We start from the raw sequence: 20254 nt of genomic DNA, 5'->3' as shown, positions 1-20254 counted from the left end.
AATATCATAATGCCTTTCTACTGTCTCCTCTTCCTCACTTCTCACCAAAAGCTAAGAGTCTACAGCAGGGGTGGACAATTTCAGGAGGTGCAGGGGCTACTCCCCCACACACACACACAGCAGTTCTGCTGCCACCACACCACTGAAACGTGAAAAGAAGCTAAATCTGTTACTTTTAAGCTCCTGCTGATTTGTGTTGGCTGGGGGGCAGGGGTGGTTGCTGGTGGAACAGCATGGGGGACCGTACCAGAGGCCAAGGAGGCCACATGTTTCCCACCCCTGGTCTACAGCCAACAAATTGGCTAGTTAATTGGAATCACTATATGAATAAATATAATCTCTCCTGTTTGGAGGTTCTATGGGATTTCTACACATAGATGATCTGGCTTTTATTTGCCCTGTTTTCCTCAGTTCCATGTCACCTCTGTCCTTTCCCTCAGTCTATCTGTATCTCCTTCATATACCTTTTGCTCAGATGGCTTTCATGTAGGAAACTATTAATCCTGTGCAACCTGTTTCACAACACTCACATGTGGCAGGAAGTCTTGTTTGGCAGCAGCTTTCCACCACATCTGCATGTCATGTGGCAAAAAACACATGGAATTCATGTGGTTCACTACATGGAAGTAATGCCACCACCATGTATTAATATTCTATTTGTGTGCAATAACATTTTCTTAAAGCCTAATATACAACCATAATAATCCTAATTGCCTATCTATCTATCTATCTATCTATCTATCTATCTATCTATCATCTATCTATCTATCCATCTATCCTTTAAAAAATCCAGCCTTTTAAACCCAACTGGAGTATACACAGCTAGACAGCTATTAATAAGACATATTTATTATGTCTACACACTACACAAAATACATACATTTGTGTATTTGTCAAAAACAAGTCCTGCCAGACGAATCTGATCTCATTTTTTGATCAAGTAACCTCCCTTGTGGACCGTGGGAATGCTGTAGACATCATATACCTCAACTTCAGCAAAGCTTTTGACAAAGTGCCCCATGATATCCTGATGAGCAAACTAGCTCAAAGTGGGCTAGATGAAACAACGATCCGGTGGATCCACAGTTGGCTACAGAATTGGACTCAAAGAGTGCTTATCAGTGGGACCTTCTCAAACTGGGGAGAGGTAATGAGTGGGGTACTGCAGGGCTCAGTCCTGGGCCCAGTGCTCTTCAACATTTTTATTAATGACTTGGAGGAGGTGCAGGGAATGCTGATCAAATTTGCAGATGACACAAAATTGGGTGGGATAGCTAATACTTTGGAAGACAGAAACAAAATTCAAAGTGATCTGGATAGACTGGAGCGCTGGGCAGAAAACAACAGAATGACATTTAATAGGGAGAAATGCCAGGTTCTGCACCTAGGAAAAAGAAACCCAATGCACAGTTACAAGATGGGGGATACGTGGCTCAACAACACGACAAGTGAGAAAGATCTTGGAATTGTTGCAGATCACAAGCTGAATATGAGCCAACAATGTGATGTGGCTGCAAAAAAGGCAAATTCTCTTTTGGGCTGCTTTAATAGAAGCATAGCTTCCAAATCCCGGGAAGTACTAGTTCCCCTCTACTCAGCACTGGTTAGGCCTCATCTGGAGTACTGTGTCCAGTTCTGGGCACCACACTTTAAGAAGGATGCAGACAAACTGGGGAGGGTTCAGAGGAGGGCAACAAAGATGATCAGGGGACTGGAAACAAAGCCCTATGAAGAGAGACTGAAAGAACTGGGCATGTTTAGCCTTGAGAAGAGAAGACTGAGGGGAGATATGATAGTGCTCTTCAAGTACTTGAAAGGTTGTCACAGAGAGGAAGGCCAGGATCTCTTCTCGATCATCCCAGAGTGCAGGACATGGAATAATGGGCTCGAGTGACAGGAAGCCAGTTTCTGGCTGAACATCAGGAAAAACTTCCTGACTGTTAGAGCAATACGACAATGGAACCAATTACCTAGGGAGGTAGTGGGCTTTCCCACACTGGAGGAGTTCAAGACGAGGCTGGACAGCCATCTGTCAGGGATGCTCTGACTTGGATTCCTGCAATGAGCAGGGGGTTGGAATCGATGGCCGTGTAGGCCCCTTCCAACCCTACTATTCTATGATTCTATGAAATTGGATATTAAACATGCATATTTCAACAAGCTATAACTTTTAAAAAGCAACTAAGGGCACAATCCTATGCATGGCTGGCTGGGGAATGCTTGAACTTTCAGAACTTTTCTGTCTAAATATGGATAGGATTGTGCCCTAGGAGTACCTTACTAGTGGCAAACCTAATATTGATTTAACCCCTATCTAACTCCACAACTTCCAGGTGCCCAGCAGAATGTGCATGATGGGGGCAAATTGCCAGTTGAGTGGGGGGCACTTTTTTAAAAAGCCCATCTTATTTTGAGCTAGGACTGGATCCCTTTGAATTCAGGTTCAGTTTAAAATAAGGTAGAGTAACCCTCACCTCTAACCAGTCCTCTTGCCAATAACTCCCCTACCCCTACTTCAGACAAAAATATTTCCCTTTAAGTAATGGAAACCAGCAGTGGGGAGGATTCAGAGGAGACTAAAGTCAGCCCCTCTTTAACTAGAAACTGTGTTCCTGAGAATACTCGAGAGCCATTTTGTATAGGGGAGCATGCGATTTGTAATTTTATCTCTCAATTTAATTCAGAAGGCAGAGGACACTGTAGGAAATGAGGCTTCTGAGCATGCCCCCGAGGATAATTTTCCATAAATGGGAGGCCAGAAAGGTTTTTCCTATGTCTAGAGAACCCCTCAGTTATCCCGTCTCCCTTCTCAAAAGTAAGTTTCTTTTCTGCCTGGAAAGAAAAAAAAGGCCAGTAGAGAAGGGAAGGCATATTTCTCTCATTAGTTTTCTCCCTCCCAGCCTTCTTGGAAGAACTTTAAAACTGGCATATTGACGATTCCAAAATCTTAACAAAGCAAAAGATTTTAGTGCATATTACTTCTTAGGCAAAAAGAGGAAAAGCATACTTCAGGGCTAGTCTTCAGCTGAGTAGGACTGACTGCTAAATGTGAGAGAGATCTTCAAAAGCAAATATTTAGTTGAACATCCATCACGAGTAAATATTAGGTCAATTATGTTTAGAGCCAATTGTTGCTGTAAGGTTTTCTGTGGCATATAGAGGTTCCTTCATACACACTCACATACACTATGTTTTCCAATTTATTTGACTCTTCATCTGTCTTCAGGAGCCAGCCCAAATCAAATCAACAATAAAACTCTTATAACTGAGGCTCTGATTAAACCAGATTCTTGTAATTCAAAGCTTTTGACTCAGAACACATGAGTATGATGGACTAGAAGCAATGTACATTTATCTGCTCTCAAGTGGATGGATTTAGAATCATCTGTTCAATAAAACGCAAGCATACATTGAAAAAAAAAAGTTCTACATTTCAGCTATAAAAAACAATAATGAAAAGTTAGCCTCCACCCAAATTGTTAAGCGTTTAAGTCAATATTAACATAAGTTATCAAACTCAGCCAAACAAACTGTCCAAGAACATTTGAACATTTGAACATTCAGTCCAGAGGGAATATCAACATAAATAATGTAAGTGGTAATAAGCTTTTTGAAAGGGGATGGTAATGATATCTTGTTCCACCCTTGCACACTAGGGAAGAGGAAGTCTGGATAGAAATCAACTAGAATTGTTATAGCAGAGCAGAATTAATTCTGTCAGAGTCCTGCTGGGCTTGCTGTTGTTGGTGCAAAGCAATAGTTTGCCTGATGTGGGAAGTCATGGAAGGTGAAATTCCTATTCAGTCACTCCAGTGCTTAATCAAGCAACATAGTTCTAAATGTGAGCAATGCATATCATATGCCAAAGATATAACATATATTAATTGGGTTATTATTGGAACCTTCAAAGGGGCATCATTCACCTGTGCAACTCCAAATAAACAGAATACCTGTGGAGCTGCAGTAGTATAGTTTAGAACTGTCTTGTCTCATCATAATCTTTGGGATTGCTTAGCAGTGAAATGTAATTATTTCCTTTTACACACTTAGGGAAGCATTTGTCCTTGCAATTTGATAAAGGTCTGTAAATGACAAAGCTGGACTGACACACTGAAATACAGAAATTCACGTATTTTGGAGTTCTTTTTACCATTTCATTAATTGTTTTATGAGCAAGTGAATGGGAGCAGGCAAAGATACGTACAAAGAACTATATGTATTTAATGTTAGAAATGGTCAGCCATGAATACAAGATGTGTAAGCACTTGAGAAGGTCCTGGGAGCTTTATAGGATTTAGGCTTCATACATGCATCTCTCTCTTCTGTATTACTAAGACTTTTTCTAGTTGCTTTGGTACAAGTTTTTCCAAAATACAAGTAGGAAAATACAGCTTGGAGAATAGTCTACTGCCTAAGGAGGATGGCTATGTGTATATAACCATTTGACTTGGATAAATATGAGTAGAACCTACTATAATATTAATGTATGTAGACTAAGAGGCTCACACAGCTTTTTCAGGGGGAAATGGTACAAAATTAAATCTTTTAAAATCTTAATTAGGGATGTGAACTAGGAGTGCACGAAAGCCACTTACCTGGTCTCGCAGCTTTTCGCGGTGGGGGGGAGGCGCTTCGCTGCTCTCCCCCCGAAGTTCAGGCCGGGGCGGGAGGCTTCCCGCCTCACCTGGCCGAAATTCAGGCCGGGGAGGAGGCGCCTCGCCTCGCCCGGCCGCGAAATAAAAAGTAAAAAAAAAAAACGCCCCCGTGATAGGCTACGTGACGATTAACGTAGCCTATCACGGCTAGATCTGCAAAGTCAGCCGTGATAGGCTACGTAAATCATCACGTAGCTTATCACAGGTGACTTTAAAAAAAAAAAGCACGTACGGCTAATGGCGGCCCCCATAGGGAGCTGCCATTTGCGTTCCTTATTTGGTCGCTGTAGTCTACGTAAATCTTTATGTAGACTACGGCAAAAACAAGGGCAACGCAAATAGCGTTGCCCTTATTTTCGCCGTAGTCTACGTAATCTTTACGCAGACTACAGCGACCAAATAAGGAACGTGAATGGCGGCTCCCTATGGGGGCCGCCATTAGCCGTACGCGCTTTTTTTTTTTTAAGTCACCCGTGATAGGCTACGTGACGATTTACGTAGCCTATCACGGCTGACTTTGCAAATCTAGCTGTGACAGGCTACGTTAATCGTCACGCAGCCTATCACAGGGGTGTTTTTTATTTTTTTATTTTATTGGAATGGCGGCGGCGGCGGCAGCCAGTCGAAAGACCGGCTGCCGCCCTCGCCCCTGAGGAAGACCCGACGAACCGCCGCTGGGACCCGCCGCTGGGAGGGACATTCGGGAAAGGTAAGTCTTGTCCCGGGGAGGGTGCGGGGGGCAGGGGGAGTGCGGAGAATTTCTCCCCAAAACCTCTTCGGGGGGTCGAACACGTTGGCGCTCGGCCCCCCGAAGTTTCAGGGAGAAATTCTCTGCCATCCCTAATGTGAACTGATCACAAGAGTTGATTCAGGCTCCAATTTGGTGATTCCAAAACCAGGCAAATTTGGCTCAGACCCATTCAGAGGCAGGCAGCCAGATTTGGCTTGGATCCAAATCCAAATGTTGATTTGGAGATCCAAATCTTCATGCCTCCCATTGATTAATAGGGGTGGACGAAAGTCACTTACCTGTCCTCGAAGCTTGTTCGTGGTGGGGTGGAGGCGCTTCGCTGCTCCCCCCACGAAGTTCAGGCCAGGGGGGGAGGCTTCCCGCCTCGCCCGGCCGAAATTCAGGCCGGGGAGGAGGCGCCTCGCCTCGCCCGGCCGCGAACTCCAAAGTTTTTTTTTAAAAAAACAAAAACGCCCCTGTGATAGGCTACGTGACGATAAACGTAGCCTATCACGGCTAGATTTCCAAAGTCAGCTGTGATAGGCTACGTTAATCGTCACGTAGCCTATCACGGGGGCATTTTTTTTTCTTTTATTGGAATGGCGGGGGCGGCAGCCGGTCGAAAGACCGGCTGCCACTCCGCCCCGGACTAACACCCGCCGAACCGCCGGCCAGACCTGCCGCCGGGAGGGACATTCGGCAGAGATAAGTCCTGTCCCGGGGGGGTGCGGGGGGCGGGGGGGGGCGGAGAATTTCTCCCCGAAACTTGTTCGGGGGGCCGAACACGTTGGCGCTCGGCCCCCCTGATGTTTTGGGGAGAAATTCTCCGCCATCCCTATGATTATCACTGGAAATCCCCCATGGCTAGAGTTTTATAATAAAATAGCTGGGGGCAAGTGGGGTGCTGACATGTGTAGGAGTAAGTTGCATTGAACTCAGTAAGACTTACTTCTGAGTAGACATGCGCAGAGTTGGTTCTCCTCTCCATTTTAGCCTCACAATGTCACCAAGAAGGCTGGATGTGGAAATAGAAAGCCTAGCAGGGGGAATAATACTCGTGCAGGGCTCCAGACTGGCATGGTCATTTTAAAAGGTTTTTTCTTTCTTTTAGGGGTGGACGAAAGTCACTTACCTTTCGTCGAAGGTTGTTCGCGGTGGGGGGGAGGCGCTTCGCTGCTCACCCCGCGAAATTCAGGCCGGGGGGAGGCTTCCTGCCTCACCCCGGCTGAAATTCAGGCTGGGGAGGAGGCTTCCCGCCTCACCCGGCCGCGAACTCGAAAGTTTTTTGTTTTTTTTTAAATGCCCCCATAATAGGCTACGTGACGATTAACGTAGCCTATCACGGCTAGATTTGCAAAGTCAGACGTGATAGGCTACGTTAATCATCACGTAGCCTATCACGGGTGACTTAAAAAAAAAAAAGCGTGTACGCTAATGGCGGCCCCCATAGGGAGCCGCCATTCGCGTTCCTTATTTGGTCGCTATAGTCTACGTAAAGGTTTACGTAGACTACGGCGAAAATAAGGGCAACGCTATTATTTTAATAGCGGGGGAACAAGCCTGCCAAGTTTCAGATGAACAGATGCAGACAGTTTTGTGCAAGAGTACAAAGTCTGGGGGTTTCTAAAAAAGGATGCACTTACCCTACTACATTTTTGTTGGCAATTATTATGAAAAGAACTTAGAGGTGGCCCTCGTTGAGAAACCTGCAAAGTTTCAGAAGGATAGGTTCAGCATTGTTTGTTTCAGGGGAGTGTTCAAATGGAGCAGGGGAGAAACTAAAGCACTTCCCCTTATCCCCCTCCATGGTTGGGGATTTTTTTTGTGGGTTTTGGGGAGCAATTCAAAAGTGGCCCTAGGCAAAAAGCCTGCAGAATTTTAGAAAGATAGATACAGGGGCTAAGGAGTTATGATGAATGAAAAACCGTTGTAGACTTCTTTTCTGCTCAGTTGTCACCAAAGAAACAGAAAGTACAATAGGATAGGAGTGGATGATGGATGTGGACCATATAGTGGCAGAGACAGATGGACTTGAACATCCAGCATTTTCCAAGGAAGCACTCTCCCAGGTCCCACAGATTCCACCAAAACTCGTTTAATGTTCCGGCTCTTGGGAAAGAGAACTAGCAAAGAACACCGGTAAGTCCTATGATATACTGCTTCCACATCCCAAGCACTGGGATTGGAGAGCCCTTGTAAAATCATTCACTGTGATTAGAAACTAGAACAGCCAGTCACAAAACTACACTCCTTCCTCTCCCTCTCTGGTCTCCTAGGGATGTCAGAGAATTCCACCACGGATCTTTTTCTCCGAAATCCATGGCAGAACGAAGCCCCCCGCCCCCCAACCCCACGAAAGGCACGCGAAATGGAGCACTTACCCGCTGCCGTTCGCGCTGCTTTGTGAATGGCGGCCGCATCTGTGGCTGCCATTCGCTTCTTCATTATAGCCGTAATAGGCTACATAAATAATTATGTAGCCTATCACGGCTAATGCAGGGACACCATTTGCATCCCTGCAGAAGCTGTGATAGGCTAGGTAAATATTTACGTAGCCTATCTTGGCAAAAGACAGGGGCGCAAATGGCGTAGTGGCCACCATTTGTGCCCCTGTCTTTTGCCATAATAGGCTATGTAAATATTTACGTAGCCTATCACGGCGAAAAAGGGAACGCAAATGGCGGCTGCCGTAGCCACCGCCATTTGCGTCCCCCCTTTTTTTTTTGCTGTGATATTTACGTATTTTTACATAGCCTATCATAATATTTACATAGCCTATCATGGCAAAAAAAAGGGACGCAAATGGCGGCGGCTACAGTGGCCGTCATTTGCATCCCTGTGCAGCCCAGCAGCGGCCAGATGTTGCTGCGGGCTGCCCCGGCCGGCGGCTCCGCGGAGTTGCAGCTAGGGATGTCAGAGAATTCCGCCACGGATCTCGGTGAGGCCGAATGCCAGTGCATTCGGCCCCCCGAAATCTGTGGCGGAATGGCCTGCCCCCCCTGCCCCCCCGCGGATCCCCCCCGGGTTGAGACTCACCTGGGGCGGATCTTCCGGGCGGCGGCGGCTCCGGCGGCGGCTCCGGCGGCAGCAGCGGCCGGTCTTCCGACCGGCTGCCGCTGCTGCCATTTCCAGGCTTGTGTAAAACAAACAAAAAAAAAGACGTGATACACTACATAAAGATTTACATAGCCTATCATGGCTAGGTTTTTAAAAAAAAAAAAAAAGACGTGATAGGCTACGTAAATCTTTACGTAGCCTATCATGGTTGGGTGGGTTAAAAAAAAAACCGCGTACGCAAATGGTGGCGGCTATGGCCGCCGCCATTTGCGTTCCTTCTTTTTACCGTCTTAATCTACATAAATATTTACGTAGACTATGACGGCGAAAATAAAGGGGAACGCAAATAGTGCAGCGGGCGCTTTTTGCGTCCCCTTTTGATTCGCTGTTTTAGCCTACGTAAATATTTACATAGGCTAAAACGGTGACTCAAAAAGGGACGCAAATAGTGCCCACTACTCTATTTGTGTTCCCCTTTATTTTTGCCATCATAGTCTACATAAAGATTTACGTAGATTAAGATGGCCAAAAAGAAGGAACGCAAATGGCGGCGGCCATAGCCGCCGCCATTTGTGTACGTGGTTTTTTGTTTTTGTTTTTTTTACCCAGAGCCCTCCGCAGCTGGAAATCCAGCTGCAGACGGCTCTGGCCTGGCCTGGCCGGGCCGGGCCTGGTCGGGTGCTCCGCGGAGGTGCCGTGGAGCACAGCCGGCCGTTCGAGGATTCCGGGGGGAGGAATGGAGCACCTTCCCCCCGGCCAGGGTTCCGGGGGGAGGGACGGAACACCTCCCCCCCACACCATCAACATAATCCGTGAAAGGTAAGTCACTTTTGTACATCCCTAGTTGCTGCGGAGCAGAGCCGGCCATTGACAATTTTGGGGGGAGGGACGGAGCGCCTCCCCCCATCGAGGATTCCGGGGGGAGGGATGGAGCGCCTCCCCCTCACCACAGATGTACGAAATGAAACAGGTAAGTCATTTCGTACATCCCTACCTCCTCACCCTGATGTTTTTCATCTATGGAGAGCTTGGGGAGAAATGTGTCAATTTTGGGAGACACCCTATCTGCGTCTCTGTGTCCTTCTGAATCCCAAATCTTCAGGAGTGTTCAGGTTCAATCCACTTCAGAAGGGCCTGCTTCAATTCATACATCTGCTGAATCAGTCCAAAACAGCTAAATTCAGGTCTGGATTCAGGATTTTTCTGAATCTGAAGCACACCGCTAATCTTAATTTTTATAAGGTATCTTCCATGTATGTCTGGCCCAAATATTATCTAAAACATTAGCATATGGAAACATATTAGCATGCACTTCCAGCAACAGCAGAATGTTGAATCTATAAAATATTTACATGTTATGGTAAATTATGTCAGGAATTCAATAAATGCTTTTGTTTAAACATTACAGGTAATTCTTAAGATTTTAGGAACCAACAGGAAATGTGAGAAAAGCTGACATATACTAGTACATTTCAAGCCAACCAAGTGTCATTGTAAATGCCTACATTTCATCTTCATTTCCATCATTTCACAGTTAAATACAGCACGTCATATGTCACAGATGTAAACACTGAAAAACGGTATTCACCAGTATACTGGGAAAACCATCCATTGTCTTCAATTAATGACTCAATTTTACCCTCATTTCCATCATTTATGGGCTGGCTTAGAGCATTTTCCAAGCAAGCACTCTCCCAGGTCCCACAGATTCCAACAAAACTCATTTAATGTTCCTGCTCTTGGGAAAGAGAACTAGCAAAGAACACCGGTAAGTCCTACGATATACTGCTTCCACATCCCAAGCACTGGGATTGGAGAGCCCTTGTAAAATCATTCACTGTGATTAGAAACTAGAACAGCCAGTCACAAAACTACACTCCTTCCTCTCCCTCTCTAACAAGTATCAGAAATGTTTGTGTCATGAAACTTATTTTGGATATTTACAACCAGGCAATGGTAACATAATTCTTTGTCAATAAGTCAGAGTAATGAAGATGAAATTTTATTTACTTATTTTTATTTACAATATTTGTATACTGCTCCCCATCTAAAACAGATTCTGGAGTGGTGAACATAAAAGATACAACGGTAAAAAAAGATAAAAGATTCAAACACCATATTAAAAGTATTAAAAACAGAATGCCAATAAAAAGCATGGCTGGTCATTTAAGGAATGCTTCCTGGAACAAAACTGTTTTCAGCAGGCGCCAGAAGCAGTGTTGGTGCCTGCCTGACCTCCAGGGGCAGGGAGTTCCAAAGAAAGGGGGCCACTACCCTGAAGGCTTTTCTCCAGGTAGACTCCAATCAGGCCATAGGTCCATGTGGAACAACCAGGAGCATGCCCCCTGATAACCTCAGTGACTGGACAGGTTGGTAAGGGAAAAGGCTCTCTCTCAGGTGTCCTGATCCCAAATTGTGTAGGGCTTTGTACATGTCATGTACCAAACCTTAAAGCTGGCCTGGTAGCGAATGGGCAGCCAGTGCAGTTTCCTCAGCAAAAGAGTTGCATGCTTAAAATGGACAGGTCCCAACAACAGCTGAGCTGCTGCGTTCTGCACTAGCTCCAGCTTCTGGAGGAATATTAAGTGCAAAATTTCATTATACTGGCCTTCTAAGCACTTAAGAATAACTGATAAATGTCAATGTTTGTCATTTTTTCTGACAACTGCATGATTCATATTGTTGCAGCTGGCTGGCCATCTCTGTGTTGATAATTACCAGTTATTCACCCAGGATGGATGGTAGATGTTTTCTCAATGGGAGCTACTGGTTGGAAGCAGTGGCATAATAGTAAATGTTGAATTGTAGGAGTGCATTGTGACAATGTATATGTGTGATGTATATATGTGTGTACACACACACACACACACACACAAGCAGCACTACATACCATAATACCCAAGTTGTTATTAGGATCAGCATGGGTTCAGTCCTAAGAATAGGTACCAGACAGTAAGTTCCCTTGAACTCAGTGGTGCTTACTTCTGACAACGTAGATTCTACTAGTAAAACATATTGAGCTTTAACAAAAGAGCGTCAGCTCATCAAAATGCAACCTTTAGCCTTTAATTAGAAATGCAAACAATCTTGCAAAGAAGTGTGACCATTTTAACTGCTATCCTGAAATAGGAACCACATCAAAGAAAAGTAAAGAAGTATCCAGCCTGTGCGTCATCATTTCCCTCATTCTCTGACTTCCTCTATGCTAATCTGTCACTAACAATAGTAAAACTTACAAGCCTTGTTATCACCTCATTCACTCGCCAGAGCAAGAAGAAGAGCCCTCCAATTACCCTGGTGCTCCAGCAGATGATGTCTCTGCTGTAAAACATTCCAGAATTGTTGTCCCCAACATTCCCTCCCCACTAGCCAATAGTATTATGAGAAGTGACTTCTCTTCCAGCCAAAAGGAAAGCGCAGATGAAGGGTGTGCGTGTGCACATGAGGAATAATAGAAGCAGTTTGGAACTGGAACAGAGACACAGAAAGGCAGAGAATTAGATTACGGCAAAAAGCATTTTGGGGTGCCAGGTATCTCTTTCTGGGGATCTAGTGTGGGGCAGCAGGTCTGCTATCTGCCACGGATGCTCATGCTGCTTCCCACACCCAATGCTCTATTTGTGGCTTTGTAAAGAAACCAAATATTACAAGAACACCATCAATATCTAGTGATCTTTCCTCCTAATTAACCACACCCAGTAGCGCTGTCCCTGGAACTCCTTACCACTCAGGGAAATGGATAGAACTCTTACATTTAGTGGGAGGGTTTAAGCAGAGAGGGTAGGCTTGGTTTTCAATAGCTCCCATTCAGTTCTGGTTGTGAAATATGGGACCCAAATTGAAAAAAAAAAAAAAATCTTCCCTCTGCCCCAGGCACTGTCTCAGAGATGTCTCAATGTGCACCCCTTACTTTCTTTCATATTAGTAAATGGTGGCTGTTTATTTCTGCAGTAGAAATGGGTATCTTAAAATACAGTTGTCCTGAAAATTTTCAAGTTTGAGTTTTGAAAACATATGGCAATTAAAATGATGCTGAATTTTTAATTCACTCAGTTGAAACTTCATAGCAGGCCCCTTGCTATACTTTGGGCATATTGTCACTGATTTAGAAGATACAGCATGTATGCATAATTCTAGAGACATGCATCCTTCACCTAAGGAACTATAATGCCATGAAATGATAGGATAATTAACCCATTAGCAAAAATTGCAAAGCCAAGTCAAATACATTTGTCAACTAAAAAGAAAAAATAAGCCTGTTTTTTAAAATAAAAACCTTTTAGATATGAACACACAAATGTCTCTTGTTAGTAATTATCCTTTACTGCATATACAATTTCTTAACTTTTGCTTTGTTTGGTATGATTGTGAGACAAAACTGCTTATCTCACTATTCACAGGTTGTCTGGACTGAGTGTTTGGTTTCTCAGAAGCAATTGAGGGCTTAGAATTAAGAGGAAGGTTGTACCACTATTACCTGCTTCCTTTTTCAACATTCTGAATTCAATCTTGTAGCCAAGGGGTACTTTTTTACTAGGGATGCTGCAGAAGAATTTCTTGAATGACTAAAATGAGCTCAGATTTCTAGGAATCCGACCTGTGGAATCCGCTGCAGAGCAACCCCCTCAGTTCTGTGGACTTTCAGATTTTTGTTTGTTTCCCAAAATTTACGCATATTTATTCATAGGAAAATATGGAAGTTTCTACTGAGGAAAAGTTGAATGGAATGGGGGACACTACACTAAATGTTATGTAAAAGGTGTCCCCAACCAGTCATGTCCGACTCTAGGGTGTGGTGCTCATCTCCATTTCTAAGCCAAAGAGCCAGCGCTGTCCGAAGACGCTTCCGTGGTCATGTGGCCGGCATGACTGAACACCGAGGTGCACGGAACGTTGTTACCTTTCCCACCGAGGCGGTACCTATTTATCTACATGCAATTTCTTGCTTTTGAACTGCTAGGTTGGCAGAAGCTGGGACTGAAGATGGGAGCTCACTCCATCACGCAGCACTCGGGTCTCGAACTGCTGTCCTGCTGACCTTCCAGTCTGCAATTCAGCGTCTTAACCACTAAGCACCACGGCCCTAAATGTTATGTACTAAGGTAAATTATGTAAATTGTTATGAAACCTCTTACGAAATTATTTGTGTATTTTTCTGCCTGATGGGAAAAAAATAGCATCCATCTGTGAGCAGATGACAGAACAAAAGGTGCCTGACAATCCATGAAACATAGACGGAGTGGATTTGACTAGGGATGTCAGAGAATTTTGCCATAAATCTCGGGGAGGCCAAATGCCAGTGCATTCAGCCCCCCAAAATCGGTGGCGAAACGGTCTGCCACCCCCCCGTCCCCCCCTGGGACAGGACTTACCTCGGGCAAATCTCCCTGGCGGCAGTGGCTCCGGTGGCGGTTCAGCGGCGGCCAGTCTTCCGACCAGCTGCCGCCGCCGCCATTTCCAGTAAAAAAAAAAACGTGATAGGCTACGTAAAGATTTACGTAGCCTATCATGGCTAGATTTTTAAAAAATACTGTGATAGGCTACGTAAATGTTTACGTAGCCTATCATGGCTGAGTAAAAACAAAAACCGCACGTACGCAAATGGCGGTGCCCATGGGCGCCGCCATTTGCGTTCCTTATTTTGGCACGTCTAGTCTACGTAAACATTTATGTATACTACGGCGAAAATAAGGGGAACGCAAATAGCGTAGATGCTATGCTATTTGCGTTCCCCTTATTTTCGCCGTAGTCTACATAAATGTTTACGTAGACTAGACGTGCCAAAATAAGGAACGCAATACGTGCGGTTTGTTTTTTGTTTTTTTACTCAGCCGTGATAGGCTATGTAAACATTTATGTAGCCTATCATGGCTGACTGCAGGGAGGGACTTGCAGACCCGGCCGGCCAGGATTTGGCGGGATGGACGGGGCACCTCCCCCCCAGCCAGAATTTCAGGGGGGAGGGACGGAGCACCTCCCCCCTGGCCAGAATTTTGGGGGGAGGGACGGAGCGCCTCCCCCCTACCGCGAATCAATTTCATCATAAGGTAAGTGACTTTTGTACATCCCTAGATTTTACACAGTTCGTACATCCCTCCTTCTTACTGGCCTTGATTGTACAATGCAACCTTATTGCTTATATAGGTGTCCAAGCCTGCATTCACTAACCATACTGTCATGTCTCTGTTTCTTTGACATGCATGTACACTGAATCCAGTCTTTTGGAACTTGGTGCACCTTTACACCTCAGTTGAAATAACGAATTGCAATGTCCCTCCAAACCTTGAAACTAGACAATTGTTGGTTCTCTTGACTGGCCCCAGGAAAGGATGGCCTCCTCTAGCAGTATCCAATGGTGTCCCAGAACTACTGCTAATGACACTGTGCTGGCATGAACCAACACTTACACAATGTAACTAGGGATGTGTGAACCCGCCCCCGTCTGGGTTCTCCAGGCACCTGCCCAGCCCCTGCCCCCTCGGACTGTGCTCAAGGCCCTCTTGCACTCAGCAAGTGGCCCGCGGTCACCCTGGCAGCCTCGTCAAGCTCCGCGGTCGCTATTTTTTGAAAAATAAAATAGAGATCGCAAAAGTGTGCATATTTCTATATGCGTGAAAATGTGCCTTTTGCAAATGCGCATATTTGCATATGCATGAAATGTGCATTTTCACGCATACACAAATAGGTGCATTTGCAAAATGTGGATTTTTGTGCACATGCAAATAAGTGCATGATCGCCATTTTTGATCACCATTTTATTTTTCCAAAAATGGAGACTGCGGAGCTCAACAAGACTGCCGGGGTGAGTTCAGGCCACTTGCTGAGCAAGGGCAGGGGCTTGGCAAGCGAAGCTTGGGGGTTCAGGCAGGGGGGTTTCCGCCGGATTCCCGGACTGAATCGGGCACCCGTGCCATCCTTAAATATAACTAGCACAATGGGGGAAAGTGGCCATTTGCCACCAGCGCTGAATTTCAGCAGCAAATAACCACAGGGTTTGTTTCCTTTACTTGGGATCTACCTCTAGAAGTCTGACATCTGCTTCACCCTCATGTCTGGAAATTATCAAGAACATAATGGTATTTGTCACTGAAGAAAACATGCTAATATTTTTAATCAAATTAGATGCATTCATAGCATTGCTAATAGGCCCAAATTAAACTGAATACCAGAAAATGTTAGCTTTCACATGCTCCGTGTCCCAAGTTAACAACGCTAACAACCACTCGGTATCCACTTGTGTGCCCATTCAACATATTGATGGGGGGGGTTAAGGAAACGCTGTGATACATAACTATTTGATGAAATTATGAATAGCAGAATTTGATATACAGAATCTAGAACTTCTCTGGGGGCGGGGGTGATACTATTCTGATTGTGCAATCCCACCATACCTAGTTCATGTCTATTCAAGCATTATAGTACATTGAAAATGGACGTTTCCTGAAAGAGAAATACCTGTGGTCTGGAATGGCAGGCAGGAGAAAATGGAAAGCAAATGATGACAATTTCTTTCATGGTGGTGACTCACCACAAAAGCCCTGTTGTTGTTTTTTTCTATTGATCTGTGTATAATTCTCTTTTCCTAAATTTGTGTATTGACAAGACTATTATACAGATACTATCATAGCAACAACTGAATTATAGCATGACAAGAGAACTTAGTAAATGCGTCAGTGTTGATTTCCTAAAATAACTTAGTTTTCATTGTAAACCAGCATAAGCAGACTTTTTATGAAGTAATGTTTCATCGAGCTTACCTAAATCAGAACACTGAACAACCCGAAGATGGCATTGACAGCGGAATGGACATACTGGCATTGGAGGATATCCTGCAGGAGGTTCTGGAGTTCCAGATCCTGCTTCATCTTCAAGCATAAAATCAAACAAGCCTTTTTGATGGAATGGCCTGGCCAAACAAAGTGGCAGGAGTAGTAGGAAAAGGACAGCCACCTTCATGGTTTAGTTCATCTATTCAAGGGAACAGCAGTGAATCTAGAATTCAAAGCAAAGGTGGACAAATTGGTAGCATTGTGTTAATGCTCATATCTTTTACAGAATTATAATTTAATCAGTTTTTGGAGGATCAGTGCTACAGCCCGTTAAGACAATAATGAAAGTGTTGCATTCATATCATGTATACAGGAAACCAGCAAGCATTTCTAACACAGAGATTCAGAAAGGAACATATAGACAATTGTAAGCACATACATTTGGATAGTGAGATTTCACTTGTATATATTAGTAACACGCATGTATGTTAGGATTTTGAACAATAATTAGGGGAAGAAGAAACCACATTTTCCATTTGGCAGTTCTTAGTCAGTATAACAATATATGGACTGAATTCTCTTCTTCCCACATTTTTTTTAATTATTGTGGTTAACCTGAAGTTCTGAAACTTGTGGTAACAGGTTTTGTGTGTGTGTGGGGGGGTAGGTTTTTGTTTATCTTCTGTCCGTTAAAAAAACCTGCCAGGCTGGCAGGGTCATGTAAAAGGAAACTTTGGTTGCTTGAAGCAAATCTTAGAAAGCATTTTAAAGAAAACGCTCCATGTCTGGTTGGTCTTCGCTTCCTTGACAGTGAATCAATGTTTATCCCAGTCTTCAATGGTCCGCCACAAGGCAGCAGGTAGCCTTTAAGCTGACACAAATGACAGCCAGGCTCCCTGCATCTGCATTAGCTATTCAACCAGCTGACACTAATCTAGGGTTGGCCCTACCTTTAGGCAGATCGAAGCAAGCACTTGTCACATTTTCCTTGGGCCCCCTCTTTCCTTATGCACTCTCACACACAAATAGAGAGGCTTCAGTCTTATGCCTTTAATTCATTATCAACAGGTTCATTACAGATGCAAATCCTCGAAGACTCTCAGGCTACAAAGGAATGCTTCCAGGGGACTCAAATGGGAACACTGACATTGCCTGCAGTTTGAAGTGAGACTTGCTGGCTAGACTAACTTAGGGAGGGATGTCCCGCCCCTCCAGTGATGCTTCCCTATGTCGCCTCTCACGCATCGCTAACCGGGTCGACTGCCTGAGCTCCACCCCTGATGTTTCCCTCTTAGCTCTGTGCCGCAGTCTAGCACCTCTTAGGTCACAGCCCCCACTCTCCTCCTCCTCATCGCAGCTTCTCACAGAGGGGGGCAAGGGGGGGGGCCTCAGGCCCAGCCATCTGGGAGTTAGTAACCTGAGAAACACACCTACCCATATCTGAATTAGCTTTAAAAATGCATCCCCCAGTTCTAGCTGTTCCTCTTCTAAATCTGAACTGCTAACTATCTCCCTGCACTCAGAATCAATCCTGATACCACCTCAGATCAGATGCTGGGGGCAGCCCACCTGCTGTTCCTTCAGAGCTCCTTGGCTATTCTCCTCTGGAGGCCAGAAGTGTATGTAGGGTGACCAGTTATGAATCACCAAAAAAGAGGTAATGCATCACCCAAGAAAGAACAAAAGAGGACAGTGTTTTGCATAGAATTTGCATATGCTAATTTATATGTAGAGATACAAATTTAGAAATTATTATTATAACTTAAATAGAAATGCAGTACATCTCACCATACTGTGAAAGACTGCAACAAGGTTATCTGTGTGCCACTCTGTTTAATCTGCTGTTCAGGTACTAACTGTTGATAGGCTAGGGATGTTGGAGAAATCCTCCACGGACCCCAATGAGGCCGGATTCTATTGAATCCAGCTAAGTCTGTGGAGGATCAGATCTCCTACCTTGTCTTCCAGCATGAGGTCCTCACCGGCGGATCCTCCCTGCCGCGGGCTCCAAAGACCCAGCGATATGGCCGCCATGGCCGTATCGCTAGACCGCGGAGGCAAACGGCAGCCACTATGTCCTTTGCGTCCCTGCACTTTACCATGATAGGCTACGTAAAGATTTACATAGCCTATTACGGTAAAGTGCAGGATGCAAATGGCATCCGCTATGCCGGATGCCATTTGCGGACGAAGACGGGCAGTGGCTGGAAGTCCAGCAGCAGCCGGCCATAGCCGGTGGCTCCACCGACTCGCCGCGTAGCCAGCCGGGGAGAATTCCAGGAGGATGATCGGATTGCTCCCCCCCGTGGACCCCCCAGCAGACCCAGGTAAGTGGGGTTCATACACCCCTATGACAGGCAACAGTTCTTATAGTTCTTTATCTTTAAACTGAAATTGGACAATACAGCCTTTCAAATAGAGGATGCTAATGCTTCAAACAGAGGATGGTTTTCTGACAGCCTGTCAAACAGAGAACTGTCCTCTGTAAAACAGGATGCATGGCCACTAGGAATGGATGAAAGTCTCTTACCTGGTCCCGCAGATTGCTTTGCGGTGGGGGGGAGGCGCTCCGTCCCTCCCCCCAAAATTCTGGGTGGGGTGGGAGGCGCCCCATCCCTCCCCACCAAAATTCTGGCTGGGGGGGAGGCGCCCCGTCCCTCTGACCGCGAATCTCGTCTCCTGCCGGGATGCAAATGGCGGCGGCCATAGCCACCGCCGTTTGCTTCCCTGTAGTCAGCCGTGATAGGCTACATAAATGTTTACGTAGCCTATCACGGCTGACTTTGGGGGGGGGGAAAGCGCATACACAAATGGCGGCGCCCATGGGTGCCACCATTTGCGTTCCTTATTTGGGTACGTGTAGTCTACGTAAACATTTACGTAGACTACGGTGAAAATAAGGGCAACGCTATTTGCGTTGCCCTTATTTTCGCCGTAGTCTACGTAAATGTTTACGTAGTCTACTTGTGCCCAAATAAGGAACGCAAATGGCGGTGCCCATGGGCACCGCCATTTGCATATGCGCTTCCCCCTCCCCAAAGTCAGCCGTGATAGGCTACGTAAACATTTACGTAGCCTATCACGGTGTTTTTTGAAAATCTAGCCATGATAGGCTACGTAAATCTTTACGTAGCCTGTCACGTTTGTTGTTGTTGTTGTTGTTGTTTTACTTGGAAATGGCGGCGGAGGCAGCTGGTTGGAAGACCGGCCGCCGCTGCAGCCGCTGCTGAACCACCGCCGAACTGCCGCTGGGAGCCGCCGCCGCGGGAGTCAGCCATGATAGGCTACGTTAATCGTCACGTAGCCTATCACGAGTGACTTAAAAAAAAAAAAAGCACGTACGCAAATGGCGGCCCCCATAGGGAGCCGCCATTCGCGTTCCTTATTTGGTCGCTGTAGTCTACGTAAATCTTTACGTAGACTACTGCGAAAATAAGGGCAACGCAAATAGCATTGCCCTTATTTTCGCCGTAGTCTACGTAAAGCTTTATGTAGACTACAGCGACCAAATAAGGAACGGGAATGGCGGCTCCCTATGGGGGCCGCCATTATCCGTACGCACTTTTTTTTTTCTTTTAAAGTCACCCGTGATAGGCTACGTGACGATTTACATAGCCTATCACGGCTGACTTTGCAGATCTAGCCGTGATAGGCTACGTTAATCATCACGTAGCCTATCACGGGGTGTTTTGTTTTGTTTTTCTTTTATTGGAATGGCGGGGGCGGCAGCCGGTCGAAAGACCGGCTGCCGCTCCCACCCCGGACGAACACCCGCCGAACTGCTGGCCGGACCCGCCGCCGGGAGGGACATTCGGCAAAGGTAAGTCCCGTCCCCGGGGGGGGCGGGGGGGTGCAGAGAATTTCTCCCCAAAACTTGTTCGGGGGGCCGAACACGTTGGCGCTCGGCCCCCCAATGTTTCGGGGAGAAATTCTCCGCCATCCCTATCCACGGAGCCGCTGCGGAGCGGAGCCGGCCGGGCAGGATTCCGGGGGGGGAGGACCGGATCTCCTCCCCCCCTGTCGAGGATTCCAGGGGGAGGGAC

At 45.8% G+C, this 20254-nt stretch overlaps 1 protein-coding gene across 4 annotated transcripts in view; it reads right to left on the bottom strand.

Annotated features, from left to right (window-relative positions):
• Positions 1-20254, bottom strand: part of DCN (decorin) — a 96341-nt gene that overhangs the window by 39864 nt on the left and 36223 nt on the right. For 3 of the 4 annotated variants that reach the window (XM_084810295.1, XM_084810296.1, XM_084810294.1), the window contains one exon: positions 16200-16434. In XM_084810295.1, coding sequence (XP_084666421.1) covers positions 16200-16398 — 199 coding nt within the window. In that variant the 5' untranslated portion in view covers positions 16399-16434. Of the gene's footprint in view, positions 1-16199; positions 16435-17161; positions 17368-20254 lie in introns of those variants that run through there. The other variant, XM_084810297.1, reaches the window with a different exon arrangement.

The sequence above is a fragment of the Heloderma suspectum genome, chromosome 7 (genome assembly GCF_057233095.1).
Source record: "Heloderma suspectum isolate Gila_16-S chromosome 7, 16-S_ref, whole genome shotgun sequence".
Classification (NCBI taxonomy): Eukaryota; Metazoa; Chordata; class Lepidosauria; order Squamata; family Helodermatidae; genus Heloderma; species Heloderma suspectum.
This window is presented reverse-complemented; position numbering and strand designations above follow the sequence as displayed.